Source organism: Adiantum capillus-veneris, chromosome 26, assembly GCF_014529385.1.
Source record: "Adiantum capillus-veneris isolate H3 chromosome 26, ASM1452938v2, whole genome shotgun sequence".
NCBI classification, from domain to species: domain Eukaryota; kingdom Viridiplantae; phylum Streptophyta; class Polypodiopsida; order Polypodiales; family Pteridaceae; genus Adiantum; species Adiantum capillus-veneris.
Genome location: NC_140956.1, coordinates 61279829 through 61302008, shown reverse-complemented (window position 1 = coordinate 61302008; position 22180 = coordinate 61279829). Strand labels below are relative to the sequence as shown.

Sequence of the window (22180 nt, the reverse complement as noted above, 5' to 3'; positions counted from 1 at the left end):
CCGGTGGTCTCGAAGTGCAATGGGGTGCTTGCACGAGGCCGCCGAGGATTTTTTTGTAGAGCTTTTCCAGGACGGCTACATTCTCTCGGCCCACGCCCATAGGACAACATTGATGCCGCGAGACATCAACACACTTCGCCTTCTCACGTTCAGGTATGACAAAACAATACCGCATGCCGGTATTTCAGACCGAAAGATGGACACTATTCTCAGAATACCACCTATTGACAAGGTCAAAGTTCATGAAGTGTCTACACAAATGCATCAATACAGCACCCGTCTCAACACCGAGCGGGACACAACAGAAGACGATAGTGAGAGATTGGAGCAGTTACTCCTTGAGATGATGGAGGAACAAATCGCAGATGCCATCAGCGATGCCAACGCTGATGATTTGTCATTGCTATTTCCCTACTTCCATGTTGGCCTTCCTGTGTGGGGACACATTCTGTATTTTCCTTATCACCCCCAAGAGATTGCAATTTTACAGAACCGGACGAGGGAACTCACAGACTCAATCATCAATTGCTTGCTTTGGTGCGTGCTTTTCTTTTTTTCACAATAAATTCTTTTAATATATTCAATTTTGTATGACACGAATTTCTTTACAGTTTTGTAGTTTCAAATTTGCCCTGGAATATGCAAGATGATGTCGCCGTCCTTGACTCGAACCTCTCGGTCGTTTTAACGTCCGAGGATACATCTTTAGTGGAAGTAGTTGACTGGTTCCAGTCAGAGAACATGGATACGGCAAAAAATTTTGTTCTGGCTTATCATGAAGGGTACGCAATGTTTTCAATAGTGAAATTATTTTATCTTGAACTCTAATTTATTGTGATGACATATGTTTTGCTTATGTTTATTTGTAACAAATGTCATTGGAGTTTTGTTCTCTTACACCTTGAACGAAACCGGTGCTACCTTGCTAATTCATCCCATGGATTTCATGGTGAAGTACGTAGGTAAGAGGTTTTGTATTTTATTCGACATCGCATAAAATTTTGTTAAAAGTCTTATGAAATTTAATTGTATTTTCCGCAGATCTGTTCGGAACCTTGTGTCTACTCTTGAAGCTTTAACGCAAGAGCAGATATATGAGAATCTTACGATTATTAGTTGCAAAGTCCCTAAGCAAGACGATGCCTACTCTTGTGGATGGAGGGTCTTATTCAATGCAGAAATTTTGTTAGGGGTCATGCTTGATGGAAGTCGTAGAAGTGTAAGCATTTGACACTCGTTTACAGATTTGTATTTTAATAAGTTAGTAGCTATGTTAATAAACATGATGTTCTTAACGCAGGTAAGAAATTTGGCAGATTATTCAAAGGCTGATGTTTCCTCGTTTAGAAACAGAATGATTGAAAACTTGATCAATTGCGCGACCATGCGTCCAGACGGAGCACGTGATGCTTTTATCCCACCAGCATCAAGGCCCGCGCCTAGGCCTCCGCCGACAAGATACCCCATGTCTGCCACACCAACACAAGCACATATCAATATCTCTCTAGATGCCTCCCCAACCCAAGCTCCCACTAGCTCTCGTCCTGAAGAAACAGGTCCAGAACCCTCAAACCCCCCACCCAGCACCTCTCCTGCTCATGAAGCAGCTCCAGAGCCCCCAAACCCCCCACCCAGCAGCTCTCCTACTCATGAAGCAGCTCCAGAGCCTCCAAACCCCCAAGCCACCACCTCTCCTCAACCTCAACCAACAGCCCCCACATCACCGCACGCACAAGATTAGAAAGAGTATGAAATGTACTTTTGACAAATTGATTACAAGTAGTGGATCGAAATTTGACTTTTGTTTTGATTATGGTTCAAAGTTTACAAAATGTTAAGTACAGTTTTCCAAAAAAATGAGAGAGTGAGGATCCAATGGTGTTTGTTAATGTAGAGAGCTGCCTTTGTCGAGTAATCTTTGAGAATAGTATTTGAATCATTGTGTAAAGTTAGTTCACTATTTCAAGTCTGTCGCGGGTAATCTGTGCACAAAGAGTCGTTTTTTCTTGTATGTGAGGTACCTGCAATGCAACACACGCGATAAGACATTGGGATACATGAGCACGATAGAGACATCAACGTATAAAAGTTCATTCCTATTGCAAGTCACAAAATCTATGCCATTGTAGGTACCAAATTGCAATTGAATGTCTCATTCATAGAATTTTTGGTTCTCATAGGCTAGTGGAGATAAATGCATCGGTCAATCCTTTCATCCTAACTCTCATTAAATACGACATTACTTTGGACTTTTTTATATCAATATTTTACTTTAAGCATTAAGTCATGTGGTGTGTGTGTGTAGACCACAAATGGTAAGAGTGGAAAAAGGGATTTTGTGTGTGGACTCCACCATACTTATACTATTTGGTTCTAGAAAGGATTGTGCTTTTATTCAGCTTGTGTGCACCCCATGCTTGGTCAATAGGGATGTTTTGTTGTTTGATGTGTACTCTAAATGGGATCCACTTCACCCTTCATCAGCTCACATTTAGAGAGTTTTTTCATCATCTTTGACTCATTGATCATCTTCATTTTACTATCAACAAGCGAGATAGTGAGTATATAGAGCTTGCTTCCATAGAGAGGGTATAGAGAACATAGCTAGCTTTTAGAGAATATAGATACCTCATCTTTGACTCACTGATCATCTTCATTTTACTATCAACAAGCTAGATAATGAGTATATAGAGCTTGCTTCTGTGGAGAGGGTGTAGAGAACATAGCTACCTTTTAGAGAATATAGCTACCCTTTATAAGCTCTCATCTTTTCCTACATTTATTGAGACACTAAAACTTGATACTTAGAAAGACCTTTTTTCTTTTAATTAGTCCAAAAGAGTTTTTGTCTAGGAACCTTGTAGTTTAAGATGGATCATATAATGTTGCAAATTTGATTGGGCTTGAAGAAGATGTGTTGTATGAACTTTCTCAACTCTTCCAGATTGAGTGTAAGCCTAATAACTACGACTCTTAGCACAAATTTTAATATGACCTAAGGCTTGGGACTAACATTTTTCTCATTTAGTGGCTCAGCAGCCGACTTTGACTTTGCCAAAGAGTGTTTTTTGCACCCTATCATCTTGACTTTTTACATTCTTATGCTTACTAGGCATATAATGTCACACCTTTTGCGCTAGTTGGTGGAAGGTCCACTTTAGCTTTACCTTTGTCTGCAAGATTTGTCGTTGATTCTTGTGACATTTGCAACTTTGAGTCCAACATTAAAGGTACATGTATCTGTTGCTTGCTTCCACTTGAAAAGGAGAGTAATAGCATTGTATCTTCTTTGTAGGCCTTGTGTTGGTCTAACCACTAATGTTCAAGGATGACATTTGCAAGAATTTCTTTTGAAGGCTTTACTTGAAACTTGACATGCTCTTCATTCTTCTAGATGCTAAGGGTAGCAACCATTTCTCCTTTACTTGTAGCCTTTAAGGGTAGCAACCATTTCTCCTTTACTTGTAGCCTTATCTAGCATTGCTTTATTGTCATGTTTATGTGAAGTGATCTGGAGGATCCTTTGGATGCTATCTTCAACCATATTGCACTTTGCTTCTTTATCCAATAGAGCATTGCATCTGACAGTAGATCCATTTGCACTGTTGAGGACTGTAGCTATTCTCATTGGTGGTTCTGTTAAAGATCTTTGTCATGCTCTTGTTGTCATTTCATCTTGCTTTAGCTTGATCTCTATGGAAGGTGACTGGGGTCTTTGAGTTCCACTTGGACTTACATCGATTGATTCAACTGGAAATGGCTGGATCTTTGGACTTCCTAGTGCTTCTTGGTTGTCTGCAACCTCAATCTTTTAACTTCTAGCTTTGATAGCATTCTCTGCTCAATCCCTTTCATGGTTGTTGTTTGCTTTGTTTGATATGCACTTGTTGTTTCCTGATGTGTATTAAGATCTTTGGAGGTTGGAGATGAATCATCTTCAATAAACTTTTCTTTGTCATCGATCTCCAATATAACTATACTTGTGATGTCTTATGTACGTGACCAATCCTGGTCTTCTTTCTTCATTCTTGGATGTCTTTGAAGACTGCATCTTGTTTGAACTCCACCTTTTGGGTCATTGGCATTCCCAATTTGATTGTTATATGTTATATCTTTTGTTGTGATCACATGGAATTGGGTTATAATGGTCTTTGAACCTACTTGAATGGCTGTGGAAATGATTCCCTAGCATTATCCTTTTGGACTTGTCTATCCTTGACATACTTCTCTTGTAGTAAAGTATGCAGTAAAGAGTTGCTTTCTTGCTTCCATCAAAGAGCATAGAATACAATCTCCTACAATAGCCAAATAGGACTTCTTTTCCATCACCTACAAATCAAAATAGCTCATTGACATCTCAAAATGGTGTTGATGCATTGGTTACGGGATATCTTCAGTAAATATGATCATCAACCCATAAATTGATTTCTTCGCACCAAATGCTCCATAGTTGATCTATAGCATTGGGATTGGATATGCCAACTCACATGGTTGCATATTCTTACTGCAAATTAGCATTTAAAGGATACCATGTTGGCCTATTAATAAAGTCATTAAAAAAAAAAAGATTGAATGCATTTAGAGTGAGCTTGATCAAGCTATTTAAAGAGACATGTTATAATGGTGATTCACAATGGAGCAGCTACAAGAAAAGGATGTTGGCTATGGAGGAGGAAAGAACCAGAGAGAACTTAGAGATATGAGATTTGGATAATGTTGTGGAGAAAAGAAAGGACAGGAATGCTGGTTAGACTCCTTTGAATTCAAATGGATTCTCATGGTCATGCTAGAGAGAGAAATGCTATTGTAAACAGATAGATTAGAGTATCACGTTGCTCTAAGATGGAGGTAGAGATGAAGACGCATCAGGGGGGATGGAGAGAGAGAGAGAGAGAGAGAGAGAGAGAGAGAGAGAGAGAGAGAGAGAGCAAATCTACAACCTTAGGAGATCTCTACTTTTTGTCAGAACTAGGTATCAAAGAAGGTCCCTTCAATGATAGGGAGAGGGAAGTGACTTTGATCATACGCAAGAGAGAGAGAGAGAGAGAGAGAGAAAGAGACAGAGAGAGAGAGAGAGAGAGAGAGTTATCTCACATTTTAGAGAGAAAGTGCAGAGAGAGAATATTAATTTTTTTCTTTTTGACAAGTGGAGGGCTAAAAAGTGCTTCGTTTCATAACCTCAAAGTGAGAAAAAGTGGTTTCAATGTAAGAGATGCATGTCTCATATCAATGGGTGTGAAAGCTAAGCCAAATGTTGCTATGGTGCGGATTGTAGATATGGGGGTAGGCTCAAAGCATATGTGGGTGAGTATGGTCTCCTCTCTAATAGACAAACATGCTTTTGTAATCGGGGGCAATGTGAATGGTGGGCATGGGAACTCCTTCTACACCTAGTGCAATCTTTGAAGTGACACATAATATATATTTGTATTTGGCTACTTTAAAAGCCACCTGGAGATAAGAGCTGTCTGATATTGGTATCAAACCTTTTGTATATATATACCTAGATTTTGTATATGAGTCATGCTAATAAAAAAGTTTTATTCCAAGCTCCCCTTTTCAGAAGTCGACTCTCTCTCTCTCTCTCTCTCTCTCTCTCTCTCTCTCTCTCTCTCTCTACACACTTAGTAACCATGGGTATTCAACAATTCAAGCCTCCATGAGAGTTGTCCTAGTTGTACGGGTTATAGACATTGCCACACAAAAAAGTGGTAAGACCTCCCATATTTGTTAGTTTGGTTGAGTTCTTATTGTCCCACTTTGATTGTTGTCTGAGGGAAGTACACATACCCCGATGTTGTTGTCGCGGGGGGGTGTAGAGGCTTCTACTCATGTTTTAGGTTTCTTTCATCATGGACTCTTCCATGGTCTGTACCAATCCCATTGTTCGTGGATTGGGCTTGAGGGGAATATTGTTGGATTTCAGGCCCTCACTATTGGTGTCTAGCCCGTGGGAAATGATATTTGTGTTAAACCGATACACACCACCCTTTGTGTCTGGTACCTGTATCGTAAAAGGTTTGGTTGGTATAGTTATCCCTATTCTATTTATATGTAAGGGATTTCAATATTCAATCATAGTGTTTTGTTTCTCTGCTCTCTCTCTCTCTCTCTCTCTCTCTCTCTCTCTCTCTCTCTCCCTCTCCGTTTTTTGCACAACTCCCTCCTCTCATGACTCTACTGCGTTACCACCCACCATAGCCCCAAGATCCTCCAGTGTAGGGAATGGCGTAGATACTCTTTGTTTCGGCTATGGGCGTGATCTTTGGTAATTTTTTGTCTAGATTGGTATTATGCACCTCCTCGATGGTTCATACTACATTCTTCCTATATGCCACCATGATGTATAGCAAGCACTCATATTGTATTCCTCCAGTTTGTACTTCCTCTAGGAGATAGGCCCATTGAGCATTCCCAGACTTCTTTTGTACATAGTATAGCTCCCATTTTCCATACATACATACATCTATATATATATATATATATATATATATATAGAGAGAGAGAGAGAGAGAGAGAGAGAGATGAGGGTGGCAATTGCAAGTTTGCAAAGCGATTGAGAGAGAAAGGTATGTAGGTAGTGCTTCATGCTAAAAGGGTGAGAGAAACAAGCTTAAATGGGATCAAAAGCCAAGCACTCAAGTAGAGTATGATCATCAAACTCTCAAACTTGCAAAAGAGGCACTATGTACATGCACAAAGGGATTTTCTGACCCAACGCTTTCCTCACATAAGTCCCAATAGTATAGGAAATGAAAACTGTATTAGCAAGTAGAACATACAAAGCCTTGGGTCAATGGAACTGGCATGAAGCTTTGGCTAACTATGATAGGGCCTTAAATGAAGACCTTATCATGGGACCCATGTATGTGGTTGCACACATCTCAAGGAGGTGCCACCCATTTGATTGCTTGAAAGTATATTAGGACCATATAGGTAAACTTGGGCACAGGGCATATGTCTAAGTTTATGCTACATAGTCAAGTTTGGGCTTTGAGGTCAAAAATTCTTGTAGGTAAGTGGTTAAGGAACTTAAAGTGTTACGGAGGAGAGAGGGTTCAAGTCCCGAATTTGAGTTGTGACATTTTTTTCCACCCTCAAAAAATCCGGTGTTTCTCGTACGTGCTCCCAGCCATCATAGAGTGCCATGACACCCACCCTCTGCCTTAAGTGTTTGGGATGGAAGAGAGCCATAAATATTGTCCCTCACTTGACTCTCCTTGATACTATCATGGAGGGTCAATTTTGTCTATGTGGGTGGAGGTTTACTCTAAGGTGTTGCTATGGTTGCAATGTTGTATAGCAAATAAGAAATGAGGATGGACATGCGGGTGTGGGTGAGTGGGCGCAATCCCGTATAACTACTCGAAGCGAAAAAAGAGATGAGGATGGCCATTGCTCTTCCCCTAGGACTCCAAAAGGCACAACATCACTTACACTATAAGTGCACATCATCATCTTGTTTATGGGTGTGGGTGCACAAAAAGAACACATATGATCATTGGTTCGTTGGTCTTTTGAGGTTAACACTTTAATAAACTAGGGGTAAAAAACATTGGTGTAAATAGGGCACTAATTTTAGGCACTTTGGGGGAGGTACGGTGCAAAGCAAAACCCTCTCTCCCACACACACACACAACTATAATAATTAATAAGTTGGGCGCTTGGGTTAGGGTGCAAAGCACACACACATTCTCTCACTCTCTCGCTTTCACACACTCACAAGCGACATACCACTACTCAAGGCAAGTTTGTCTCCAAAGTCTTGCCTAGGCCATTGTGTGTGTGTGTGTGTGTGTGTGTGTGTGTGTGTGTGTGTGTGTGTGTGTGAGAGAGAGAGAGAGAGAGAGAGATTACCTAGCGCTCATCATAAATGGACCAACATCAAAATGTGTGTATGTTTTCCCAATATGAGGATCTTTTCAGAGGCATGCATTGCTTCAGTTGTTAGGTGCATGCTACATACCTAGGGCCCAGCAATCATTTATCCATACTTAAAACCTTGGTTTGTTCACGTCTTCTAATCAAAATTTGGGCCTTGCCTAAACTTTGATCTTTCATCTTTGTCTTTAATGTGGTCCTTCTTCGACATCTGTTGGAAAGAAAATTTCAATTCTCACATACATCCTCGGAGTGTGGGGCACGGTTCTATGTCACAAGCAAGTAAATTAGGAGCGAACTAGGGTAGAGGAGCCAATAAAAGTACGGACTCAAAACTAGAAAAGCCTTTGAATAAATCCACCATATCTTTTTCTTTATTGGAATACCTGGTGAGGTAGAGATTTTATACATAAAGAGTTTCACATAAGCTATCTTTTGACATCATTTTTATTCAAAATCATGAAACATTATGGGAGATTGAGTTGGAAAGATTTGAATTTCCTTAAATTGGTGCATACAATTTGAGCGTCTCTAAACTGGCTCCTACTCTATTGACCCCCTTGGTTTACCCTCAAGTTGTTGGGGGGAACCAAGGTCGAGAGAACCCTGATCCATGACACCTAATCTTAGCTATGCATCCCCTCTTAATGAGTCTCTCGTGCAAGATAGTAACAAGGGACACATGGACATAGATTGCACGTTGTTTCACATACTCTTCCCTTTTCTTAGTCAAATATAGTAATTGCGATCTAAATCCTTTGATTATTCATGTTTCTAGATTGTTATCTGAATATATTTGACGGTTTATGCGCAAGGATTTTGAACATTCAACAATGCTTCAGGCATCGACTCAGGGTTAGCATATGGTAGTATGTGAGTTTAAGGAAAGGTGATGGAGTCTCGAGCTTCCCCCTTGAAACGGCAATATGTCTATTTTGTGTGGTTCTCTTGAGCTTGCTATCATGTGATGGACTTGATGGGTGGCTCCGTGGTTAGCCAAACTTATCGAACTGATATCTTTATGCTTTTTGGATGCCATGGCTCGGGAGGAGCATGGCTGGTGATGTAATTCTTTTAGAGGTATTTATATTTCAATTCAAGGTTTGTGAGTATTGCTCAAAAAAAAAAGGAAAGGGAGTTAAAAAAGGAGGAAAGGTAAATTTTATAGAGAATGGTCCCATATATAAGGGTAAAGCAGGGTATTTGATGCTGACACATGACAGTGAATCCCTGGGGCACCAACTGTATGGTCAGGCAAGTGGGATTGATGGTACGCTCATGAGTTGAAAGTGAGACCATTTTCCCAAAGCTGTTTTAGTGCCTTTGTTTTTTTCAAGTGTGAGTGTAGTCTTTGCATGATCATGTCAATTATGTAACCCACAAACTTTGTGAGGTTGGTTGTCCACTTGTCTCATCAATAACCAAAGAAATATGCATGGATCAATACTTGGAATTTTCTTCATGTCATGAAGGATAGAAATGATTCTCACAATTTTTATCTCTCTCCTAGTTTTCTCTTGCATACTCACAATTGTGACTAGTAGAGTTGTATTATCATAGAAAAGTATGTATATTAAGCCTCAAGAACAGCCTATGCCTTGAGGAGCCAAAAGATACCAACGGGTGCATACATATGCCCTTTCTTAGCCACTACTCATAGCCTATTCAAGTTGCATTTCGGTTGGTAGCCGGAAGGCCACATTTAGCACTTTCTCTAATGTCTAGAAGTGCTTGCTTCCACTCTCCAGATTCTTTGTGTTTTCCAATAGAGAGAATGCATTCCCTACTTTCTTGCATGATCTTTTCAAACTTAGATGTCGTAGCGAATGCTGAAAGGTTTCCCTTCTTCTCCTTCTTCTACAATTCTTCTTGTGAATTGAGAAAATTACATATGATTCATGTCAAAACATCATCAGCATTCATTCTAAGTTTGCTAAGGAGTGGGCTACTCCCATACAAATTGCAGCATGTCCATAGTAACATTTGGGGTCCGATGCATCTTTTATCTTTTGAGCGCCATTTGCACATCATGAATTTACAAGCCGGGGGGCAAAAAGAACTCCTAAAGAGAGAAAAAAGTGACCTATTAGTCCTCAATGTGTTCATAGATCACTACCAAACACTTTCCTTGCACTAGTATCATTCACCAAATCCTCAGATTTAGCCATCCTTAGATTTCTCAATGCCACTTTTTAGTCAACAGATTTTGCTTTGGTGGAGAAAACAACACTTGTTGTTTTTGTTGTTTTTGTCACATTTATTGTATGTCAAGTTTAAGTTGAGGATGATAATTCAACTATTCCTTAGTTGAAAAGAGATTTTATGACTTCCATTTCCATGCTTAAACCCTAGAAACCTAACTTATTTGGAGTGTAAATATAGATTATAATAAATTATAAGTCTTATCTTCTAATAATTGAATGCCTAAAACCGTGGTAATCAATGCCATTTAAATTACAGCTGCCAAGAAATATAGAGCATTATGTGCAATACCTCTTTTATCGATTTGTTAAACATCTAAGAGTTCCTTCTCTCTGGAAATCTCGCTCTGTGCTTGACCATCTAAGCAACCTTGCATGCAAACACAAAATTGTGGTTGTGTGGTTGGCCAAGCACAATTGAATTATGTTACCCATTCGTTGCCATGCCCATAACTAGTCAGTGAGATGGGTCTCTCAAGGACACTGCCCTAAGAGTGTAGATAATCTTGGCCTCTTGGGGAAGCAAAGCTTCACGTAGTCCAGAGGAAACTAGTGACAAAAGCGTCTACCCTAGGAGCTTAGGTGCATAGTCTCAGTCGTTCTTCTTGTGCACATCTTTAGTGTATGAGGGGAACGACCGGGAGTGCCCAACCCGACTCCTAAAACAAAAAAGTTATGTTACCCATCATTAGCACCCTTGTTCTCAATAGCTCCATCCAAAAATATTCCAAGGGTAAACAAACAATGAGAACATGGAAAACCTTTCATATAGCTTTATAAGTTGAATCGATCTTTTGTTGCTTCAATATGCTTCACAACTTTGAAGATAATCTTATTGTTCTATTGGCTCCTTTTGGGTAGGTGGACGTCTGATATAGATCAAAGAAGAGGCAACAGCTACAAAACACTACTTCCATTGTCAGGCCTAGGGTGACCAAGGGCCGGGACGGACATGCGATAAAGGGGGTCCTATTATTAGCAAGGCCAAGGGCCTATATAGGACATGATTGGGTGATAAGTTGAATGGTCCAATCCCCTATGGTCTTAGATCCATGACTCTTTGTTTGGTTCCTCTTACATTGTACAATTATTGAGGCGTAATAGGACATAACTTAAGCCCAAATTGGTTTGGTGCCTCGAGTATGTGGCCCAAATTTTGCAAGCATGTCAACTTACAGGGTATCCCATTACCGGCAAAAACTAAGGGAAAACGGAAGTGGGGTGGCAAGAGAGCTAGCTGTCAGCACGTGCTTGAAAGGTCCTGATTTTTTTTCCCAGGTACGTGTGTGGGGCGACAGACGGATGCGCCAGTCGACCAGGAGTGCGCCTGCGGAGTTGAGCTACGAGGATTACACTGTGTCGACCTGCGGCGGAAGTGTTTTGCGCAGCCTCTGTCTCTCTCTCTCTCTCTCTCTCAACCTGCAACGCAGAGATATTGTGACAAGGGGTTATATGATTATATAGGATTATATGAGCTTGAATCCAAATCCTATTATATTCACGCTCATATAGGATTATATGAGCTTGAATCCAAATCCTATTAACCAAATTTGCATTGCAAGAAGCTTAACTATAAACAGTTTTGAGTGCTTAGGCATCCCTTCGTATCATAGTTTGCATTCTTTACTACTTTCCAAGTCAATAGAGGAAACAATGACTAATGTTTCGCTTATTAAGACCTTAAAAGCCTCATATCAAAGGAGTTCACAATTTTCTCTTGTTTAGGGCTTTAAGCGCACTTGCACCCGCTATGGTTCAACACTTGCGATATGTGGGTGTGGGTGTGTGGATGCAATCCCAGAAAACTAGTTGCATCAAATTGCAAAAAACAAAAATAGACATGATCATGCCTTAGCATATTTTCTCTTAAATCTTCCTCTTTTGAGGTTCCAATTGTGAATCGACACTTTAAGAAATTTGGGTGCTCTTTTTCTCACAAGACATGAGGAGCCCTCTACCACCAACTTTTCCAGTATGTGTCCCTAATCTTTGCAGCAGGACACATTAAGGAGAATGATGGAAGATGCTGCCAATTTTTCGAGGAGAAAAGTCGTGGGGATGGTACGTGTCAGAGAGAGAGAGAGAGAGAGAGAGAGAGAGAGAGAGAGAGAGAGAGAGAGAGAGAGAGAGCACTAATGCTAGCGATGGTTGGGCGCCCCAAGTGTCAAGACGTCAGAGAGAGAGAGAGAGAGAGAGAGAGAGAGAGAGAGAGAGAGAGAGGTGCACATATTGCTCTCTCTGCATTGCACGTCCTTCGTAGGGACCCAAGACGAGGGCATAGGTTGGACGCGAGCATAGCGTGCTCAGGCGGCAGCCTTGGAGCTGTGGGCGACGCAAGTTTGGTAGGTGATCGCAAGGTGCTCAGGCGGCAACCTTGGAGCTGAGCGCAACGCAAATTGGGAAAGGTTGTGTGCATTGGCGAAGCAACAGGCACACAAGGTAAACGGTGAGGGCCGCAAGCAGTTGTTGCATTTGCAGGAGAGAGAGAGAGAGAGAGAGAGAGAGAGAGAGAGAGAGAGAGGGAGGTAATGTGGCTGTGGCGAGGTGAGAGCCCTCTATACGGGCAAGACGCTGGTGCCTCGTTCAACTGTCGGGCAGTGGAACCGTAGTGCTCATCATCCTGCACGAACAGTAGCCATGCCTGCGGACAGTTGGCGATGGCGATTCGATGCCGCGCTGCAACGTGATGGAGACGATGGGGATGATGCTTTTTTGCCTTGCAAGTTTGTAGATTCCAAGGAATCCAAACCACTAATTAATTAATGTACGCGACGTAGCCCCATATGTAGTATATAGAAAACCCATACACGTATAATGGTATTTTTTTCCTTTTTTTTGAAGGCCTTTTGTCGGCACTGCCTTTCAACAAAAAAGGAGGGTGTATGCCGAGGGTGTTTCAGCCCATGTCCAACGGAATACGTTTCAAATTATCAAAGGTATGTTTTAATTTTCTCTCTTTAATCTATAGTCCCCCCCCCCCCCCCCCCTCTTCCCCTCTCTCCTCTCTCTCTCCAATCGAAGTGAAAGGCCCTTGTTTAAATAATACCAAGAGACCAAAATGATGTATGGACAAGTTTCGAGCTCAAGACCTTGTACTCTAGAGACGTACGAAAGGAGGTCTTTGGTGCGTAAAGAGACTCTAAGATATATTTGAAAATTTGACAGGTTTTGAACTCAAGACGCGGTCGTCAACCCTTAACGGCAGGTACCTAATGCTTTAAACTTGAGAATGATGGCGTGTGCACAATACAAAAAGCCCTCTGCCGTGAAAGCCATTTTGAACAACCCTGTTCACGGACTGCTTTAGGCTTTACCTCCCATGCTCTCTATACCCTCTCACTCACACAAACACACACAAAATTCCAGCATATCATATCATTAATACATTCATTTATTGTGAGAATAGTCATTAATACATTCGTTAATTAATTGATACCGTCAACAAAAGCAGCTATGCAAAGACACACAAGAGACCCAACAAAGAATTAAAATCTGTTGTCATAACCATATCATACACATGTACAAATTTGGCTGTGTGGAAGGGGCAAGACCAGCCAAAACCAACATATATCCACATTGCGGACATACCCACATTGCACGAGCGCCTGTTAACCTAATGAACCTCATACCCACATTGTACGCCTCTCAAACGTAATGGAGTTCTAAGAGCTGATCAAATATATGTATGTGTTCAACAGAAGAAGTTAGTTGAACTAAATCAATATGAAGGTTTCATGCATCTCCCTGCTGGTCGCTCGTCGTCGACATTGGAGCTCCTCGTCCAATATGCCATCTACTTAGTGACAATATTGGAGGCCATCACCATCTACATGGGACCCTCTCCTCCTACGAACACAAGCTCCACTTCAACAGCATCACTCTTTCTTTACTTTTCCACTTCAACGGCATCACTCTTACTTTTCCACATGCGTCATGGGCCCCTCACCTACTAGCGCCAGCACAGAAACCTCTACACTTCCTAGAAAACAGAGGCATGTACACTTGACATTGCAAGCCTACCGTTGCTTATGAGATCATCTGTTGTATCCCGGCCACTGAACCCTCTAAAAAACCTCTCTTCCACATTGACAGAGCACTTGTCTTGATGATCCATACTGCCTTTCCTCTCAATAACATTCCTTGATGGCGCTGCCACATTTTCGTGTGTGAGTTTGTCGATGGCTTTGTCCTCCTGGTTAAGCTTTCCATTGGATATAACTCTTTCTTGCCAGCTTATGTTTGGTAGACCGAGACCCAAAGTAGGCACAGGTTTGCATCCAGTTGAAGACACTTGTCGGTCTTGCAAGGTTTTCAAAATGAGAGTCTTGAGAAAGTTCATCACTTGCACTGCATGCATCAATGCAGTCAATGGGTCCGACATCTGTAGATCAAAAGACCATGGTGTCAAGAGTGTCCATTGTCATGCTCACCGATTGCATATAACTACTCATAATCTCTCTTATTATGAATCATAATCAAGGTTATTGATAAGAGGCAAAAGGCAAATACACGACACAGAAAAATGCCTTGGGTAGAACATTTACCACACAAAAAGGAAGAAAACCCTGCATTTACGCACTTACCTGGGTCATATTTGGTGCAAACACCATGGCAACATTGCGCGCATTCATCTTATTTGCATCTTCTTCTTGTACTACATCAGCCATCAAATTCACCACCCAATCCAACAACGCACCCTGGGTTGGAGGCAACATCTTAACCAACCCAAGGCAGTCATCTTCTGTAGTGCATTGAAGTAATTGATCAGGAGGAAGCGAATCCAGCACGCCATGAGGCAGTTCACGAAGCCAGGCCTGACAAAACAATATTGATTTCTTGTCAAAATGGTATCTTGGTAGCTCTAGGCAGCTCAATTCCTGCATGTCATAAGTGTCCTATAATTACACACACACATTAAGATACCTTAATGAGACCGGCCAGACAATGCACATCGATGTTTAATGGAACATTGCCCTTGTTCAGCTGATCTCGAACATGTTCTTCTTGACTGTTTTCAGGATTGATCCGAAAAATACCTTCAGCCTGTGCAAAATGGAAGTGGGTCCATGAGAAACCGATTACAAAAATGCGCCGCAAGTCTGCGAGAAGATGGCAAACTAAACATGGCAAAATGCACATAAACGTGTGAAAACTGTTCATTTTTGCACACACACGGTAGTGCATTTCCCTATCAATGGATACATACATGTGACATAGATAACTGCAAGCGAGATCGCATGCATCATATAGACTCGCATGCAACCATAAGCACAAGCTTCAGATATCATGTGAATTATGTACCTTGAGACCCCCTTGGTCATACAGCCTCTCTTGCATTAGCAAAAGTATTGTTGGAACACTATTGCCATGTCCATCATAAGAGCACTGCATTGACTCTGCTGAAACTCCAAAAACACTAGCACTGCAAACCCAAAAAAAAAAAGCACGAAAAAGAGCTTTAGCTGTCTGATAAATGGAAAAAGTAAACTGTAATCTGTATCAATAGCACAAATTGATGCTTTGTACAAAATAGTGTAAGTATGCAGATCAAGGCCTGCAAAAATAAAGGCACACTACTAACGATATAGAGAAATAGATATACCTGGCACTCGGCACTCGACGCGGTACTTCCAGCTCAAATTCAACAGGCAAGCCAAGGAAGCCATTGAATCTGTCGAATGTCACATGAGTCACATGCTGAACATTGGTCGGCCAACCAATGTCCATCTTGATCTCATCCTGTGGAGACTGACATGTAAGGCCTGAGCGTCGGAACGCGGCAAGCAGTAATGCTAGCAAAGAGAGCTGTGCATGCACTTCATTTTCATCTGTACCAAGTCCACCCACATTGGAGCCGTTCTCTGAACTATTGCTCTGTTCTACATATGCATGCCCTGGCCCTGCTCTATATATCAGGCTCCGCAGGCCAGGGTCCTCTTCTGCATTTCTCACCAAACGCCGTGTGCACACACCCATTTTGGCTTCTCGGGTCGAGCTTTGAGCACAAAGTTCTTCTTCATCCCCTGCTCCTGAGGTGCTTGCATTCGAGCTGGAGAGGTCCAATCTTCTTACATGCACTTTTCTTGTGTTGCATTGTTGGGTTCCTGTGTGTTGATGGCCTGCCCCTGGCTTTTTCTTTGAGGGTTCATGTGTGTGTAGCATGTAGATGTTCTCCCCTGCTACTACTGCCTGACCGATGTGTGCGCGCATGAAGAAGGGGTCATCTCCAGCCCCTGATGCAGAGGCCCCTGCTTCGGAAGTACTTGAGAAGTCCATAGCTCTTGCTGCTCCATGCATGATATCCTTGGAAGAGATGAGTACTTCTGTCATGAGAGAGTGTACGAATCTGTATGTGTGTGAGAGAGAGGTGGGGGTATGCTCGCGATAGCAAGATCGGTGGACTGCGCAGCTTGTGTATGTGTGTGTAGGGCCGCCTATTTTCTATTCTCTGCGCTTCTTTATTTTTATTCCGTCGGCGCTCGAGACAGAAGAGGCTATGGGGGTGCGCGCACAGAGACAGAGAGAGAGAGAGAGAGAGAGAGAGAGAGAGAGAGAGCAGAGGAGGTGAAGAGATGGGGAATGTAAAGAAGAAGAAGAGGCGCCTGTTGTGGTGATGCCGATGGTTGCTTTGAATTGAATTTCTAGAGGGAGGGAGGGAGCGAGTAGAGAGAGAAAACACGCACCGAAGAGAGAGGAGAGAGGAGGAGGAGAGAGATTATATATAGATGAGAAGCGACCTGACAAAGTGAAAACGAGAAACGACAGCCAGTGAGTGAGAGTGAGACTCGAGAAAAAGCTGAAATTATAAAAACATAAAAATAAATAAAAGGTCAAAAACCCAAAATATGATTTTTAATGAGTTCACGTCTGTCCACGTCAGCACCCTCATTAACCACATGTCCACGTCGCACGCCAGCAAGGTCAAGTAACGCCGCCACCTAGGCGTCTCGATTTGTCCGCGTCATACGGCACGCCACGCTTTACTTGCCGCGTAGGCATCCACCTCATAGCATTTTGCCATGTCACCGCCAGGTCGAAAATTCACCACATAGTTTTGCCACGTCACCCTCCTATCAAGCGGCCGCTCTCGCGATCTGCATTTCACGCTAAATGAAGCGGGCCCTGCCAGATTTAGCCGGCCCATTTGACTCCCAGCCCACGTTGCCACTACTCCTACCCCACTTTCGGAAGTGCACGTTGCCAGCTTTTACCAAGCCGATATCCAAAGCCAAGCTTTTATAGCCAAGCCCTTTGAATGAAGGCGCCGCTACTTCATTTCAATCTTGTCCCTAACCATGTGGACGAATGCTAAACTAGGGGGATATATTTGCTCAACCTTGCTTCCCACGTGCACGTAAAAGATAAGAAGCCATCACGGCAAATCTAGTACTAATAGTGATAGTGACGAGGCTAATGACTCATGTTAGAGCACACCCCCCCCCCCCCAAGGCCCTCTAAAGGCGTAACCAGGGGCTCTATAAGAGGCAATTCACATTGAGGCGAGTTCGCAACCCGCAATTGGTAGGCTTCATTGTTTAAGTGAGGCAAAACAAGTAGCGGCTCACTTTGTTGTATAACTTTCTAAGTCATAAATTTGTGATATGATTTGATAGAAAAGTGTAGACCCTCTTTAACCTTGTTGTACATGAGGCTATGCTTTTGCTCCGCCCCACGTTCATGAATAACTTGTTGCTAACAAGTTGACAACTTTTGCCACTTAGGGGAACAAGAAAAGTTCTAGAGGTGACTGCTACATTTTTTGTGGGGGTTGCCTCCCCCGGCTACATTAACGTAGGGTCTTTCTTGACATGAAAGAGTAGGTGAAGTCATCAACAAATGCATGATGTGCAACCTCAAAGAGAAAGAGAGACTAGCTCTTTTTTGTTCACAATGATACAAAGTGATGTTTTTAGCCTCCCTTAAGGGTAGATGTGAGCATGACGATGCATACTCCGATGTGTGGAGCCATGTTATAATTGATGTCATGCCAAGGGTAGGATAGGCGGGCACGACCGGGGTAAAGTGTCTGACACACATGCAGTACAAGGGTCTATATATGGCTAAGAGCCAGAGGGCCAGTGGCCTATATATAGTGTGGTTGGGTGGTTATTCGCATGTCTGATGTCTCCCCTCTGGTCTTACATTGGTATAAGAGCTCAAGGGTGAAGGGCAGCCATGGAGGAGGGGAGAAGCGTGGAGAGCTTTTCATGAGGCTCTCTCTCTCTCTCTCTCTCTCTCTCTCTCTCTCTCTCTCTCTCTCTCTCTCTCTCTCTCTCTCTCTCTCTCTCTCTCTCTCTCTCTCTCTCTCTCTCTCACACACACACACACAACCCGTAGTTATGGCAGTTTTCCTCACTGCTGAGAATGTGTGAGAACGGTCGCTTAGAAGAGGAGTAGAGCCACCTGCACCAAATTGATTGCAGAGCATATTCACGCGGTCGTGCTGCAGCTGGGATCAAATCTTGACATTGCAACGTGACCATCAAGGTTGTAGGTCACGAGCTATCTTCCCCTCCTTCCTCTGTGCAGTTTGATTTGCTCGCCATATTGGCTTGTGAAGCTTAGTGTTCACATCGACGAGCGTACAAGGTCCAAAGTGACCATCTAAATTTTGCTTTGGGTGCATGCACACCCCGTGAAGTAGGACAGGTTGCCGACCCGGTTCTTGAGAGTCCTCCAGTTCAATTTTCCCGCAGTTTTGTAGCAGCAGAAGCACATGAGGATATCCAATTGCTGTGAATGTTTGCATGTCATGTTCAGTGAACATGGAAGGATCACCTTGACTCTTGTTCATGGAGAGACATCACCTTGATCATCTGCAAAAGACCATGAAAACTTGCATGCAACGATTATGCAAGGTATGCAGAAATTTTCATGGCGGTGAAGTCAAGCTCAGCTAGAGCAAGGAGCCATGCGAGGGTTGTGAAGGCCCTCACAGCCGCATGCAATGGAAGGGAAAGGGAATTTGATTTCGATGTTGGAAATTGCATTTCAACACTTGGTATTTTGTGTGCAAGCAAGGCTTGTTAAAGGTACACAAACCAAGCAAGGCTGCAATCAACAAGGCTACAAACCACCATGGTAGGGACCATGGTTAAGACTACAACAAGATCTTATGTACTCAAGCAAGGCTCGAGATTCTGCAGGGCACATCTGCAAGGATACGAAAAGCTTGCCATGCATGGTCATGCAACATGCAAGAGATCAACAGCACGGCAAGTCGAGTCAAGTGATTAATAAGGTATGCATAGATTTTTAGTTTCTTTGACAATTTTTTCAAAACATGCTACATAGCCCTGTCATGCATTAGAGGTGAGTGCACTTTAATCACTTTAAGCACAAGCACAGCTTGTGATAGCTACCATAAGTATTAAAATTTTGTTGCATACATTGTTGGCAAAGGACCAATGATTAGTTTGCAAACCCAAATCAAGCACGGCTTGAGTACAAACCGCCTCGATCCGAAGCATGGCTTCTCCCGAGTACCTCGACAAAACACGCTCATCAGTCGTTAAATTTTAATGCAAAGGAATGGCAAATCGTTAATATTCTAGCATCTCAAGAAGATCAGCACGGCCTGTTGCTAGACTTGATGAAGGGTGTAAAGATGCTCGGTATGACCGACCATTTATTCCAGTTTGAGACACCGACAAGAGTTTCTCTATTTCGCGTTCTGGATTTGCATTTTTGCTAGAATATGTTTCCTAGGCAAATTTTTTTTCGAGCTTCAGCCGATTGAGATAATCCTATATGGTCAAGCACAACAAAAATACGACATACATAAGTTGCAAGTGTTTTTCTACTTCTCAATAATGTGTACAATTAGACCAGTTAATTATCTGTACATGTTCGACAAAGTCGATACTCTTTGCCATGAGATCTGTATGACGACATAAGTATTTGTTGGCTATGAGCACAAAAGTACTTATTGTAAAGCAAGGCATCAATTTAGGCATATTACATTGAGGCTTCCAAAGTTGGGAATATGCTATCAACATATGAACGTGGAGCACTTTGCAATGTGTCAGCAAATTATTTCACTAAGTGTCACTATGAACCAAGTTGAGAGGGTTCTCAAGGTACATCTAATCACTCTAAGTTTTTCAAAATCCATGGCTATGAGCCAGATTCTATGACAGTTACTAAAATCAAGCTGAAATTCACTCTCAAGCAAGATTTTTCTTCTAGATTTCAAGATCGAACATGCCACATCAAAGTACTTTGACAAAATTCACGAAAAGCAGGGTTCTAACCCGTGTCAAGATCCTACCCATTGACTTGAGATCAACATCATTGGCACACAACTGTGAGAATTTGGCAAAGTCGGGATAAGCTCACAGTTTACGTATGGCAACATCGAATTGTGATGTATTCATGCCAGTAGAAACTATGCAAGGCACTTACAGTATCGGCTCACATGTTTGAGCCATCATTGTAGCCAAGGGCTTACACCTCTACATGCGCGGCATGCCAGTCAGTTCAAATGAATTTTACCTCAACATTGTTTACACTTCCGCTATAACACTAGTCACTCTGTCAAGGACACAGTAAGATATTGCATGTTTAAAATGATTTAATCAAATGCACTTCCTTCATGGGTGAGGCAACATAATGAAGTCAACCTAATCAACCACGACCACATACAAGGTAGGTAGGTCAAGCTGTCGCTTATGTTTTTGCTACATTTCTATGAGAGAGCGGCATGCTTACAAACTATTGTATGCTTATAGGATAAACTACAAACTAGGCATAGGATGCACAGCAGCATATGCAAAGGGTACACACTACAGTAACTTAAGGAATGATCCTTAGCCCAGCATGCTCTCTCTCTCTCTCTCTCTCTCTCTCTCTCTCTCTCTCTCTCTCTCTCTCTCTCTCTCTCTCTCTCTCTCTGAATAATGAAACTCTTCTAAGTAGGCTTTTGATACATGTTTTGGCTATGTGTAGTCATGAGCCAGGATGCTCTTACTCTCAGCAAGAAAGTGGCAATGAAGCCACAAAAATTAGTATTCATTGGTCAGTAGAGTGAATACTAGTTTAAGACTAGCATAAGGGCTAAGAGCCACAAAGGCTAAGAGTCAACGGGCTAAGAGCCAATTGTTTTCATTCCATGGGTGATTGTTCTCAAGATCAAACAGATCTACTCAGTGGAGTGCCCATCGATGTTAATGGACAACAAGCAAGATTTTTTCTATCAATGATATTTTGGGTGTCACTTTAGCACTTTATGTTTCTAGTGCAAAGGTTGAGTTGAATTTTTAATGATCTTAAACTCATATAGGCTCATTAACACAACGGTGTATAGATGTAGCAAGCGTTTTCGATGGCATGGCTGTCCGCAAGAACTAGGAATCCCACTTGAACAGATTGTTAGAAAATAAGACGTAGCTAAATAGATTTTTGAGTAGATTACTTAATGGAGAGAGATAGTCTTCACACACAAGAGATTATAGAGTAGAGAGAGAGAGAGAGAGAGTACACACGATATACGTGGTTCACCCAATGTGGGCTACGTCCACGGGAAAGCAGCCACTCAATGGTTTTAGCACTTCAAAAGAAGAAGTAGTTTACAAAGGGATTAAACCCTTGATAGAGCTCCCGCCTTGCTTCACTCTCACCACCTCACACTCACCTTGTTGCATCAACTTCACACTATGAAATGTGTGTAGAAATGGCCTCCTTTTATAGGCCAAAAGGGCTGCCCTCTCTTATGAGAGACAGCCATGTGTAGCCACCCTTGTGCGAATAAGTCCAAATCGGACCCTCCAATCCGCCCATGTGTGGCCGCCCTTGAGAAGACAAGTCCGCTTTTGAATTCGGCCACCAGCCATTGAATTCGGCCACCGGCCATTGACTTCCGACCACCGGCCAACCGACTGGTTGTTTTCCGACCACTTTCCGGCCGCCGGCCGGCCATAATATTCCGGTAAAAAGGAATATTCTGGCGGAAAAAAAAGTCTCAGGGGGCCTCCGCCCCTGAGGCCTCTAAAGTTGCCCCTGATTCTTGTCCGTGAAAATTTTGATTTCCGGTGAGTGATTTTCCTTCACGCACGATGGCTTCTCCTCATAATGGGGGCCTTACAAATGTGCGCTTTTAC

General features: G+C 42.4%; 1 protein-coding gene across 1 annotated transcript; it reads right to left on the bottom strand.

Annotated features, from left to right (window-relative positions):
* Window positions 1-13548: 13548 nt before the first annotated feature.
* On the bottom strand, window positions 13549-16746 carry LOC147423548 (uncharacterized). The gene is made up of 5 exons (XM_086501942.1): window positions 15685-16746; window positions 15384-15504; window positions 15006-15125; window positions 14666-14896; window positions 13549-14463 (listed from the first exon to the last, which is right to left on the bottom strand). The coding sequence occupies exons 1-5, from the start codon at window positions 16410-16412 to the stop codon at window positions 14062-14064; spliced, it is 1602 nt and encodes a 533-aa protein (XP_086358068.1). The 5' UTR covers window positions 16413-16746; the 3' UTR covers window positions 13549-14061.
* Window positions 16747-22180: the final 5434 nt, after the last annotated feature.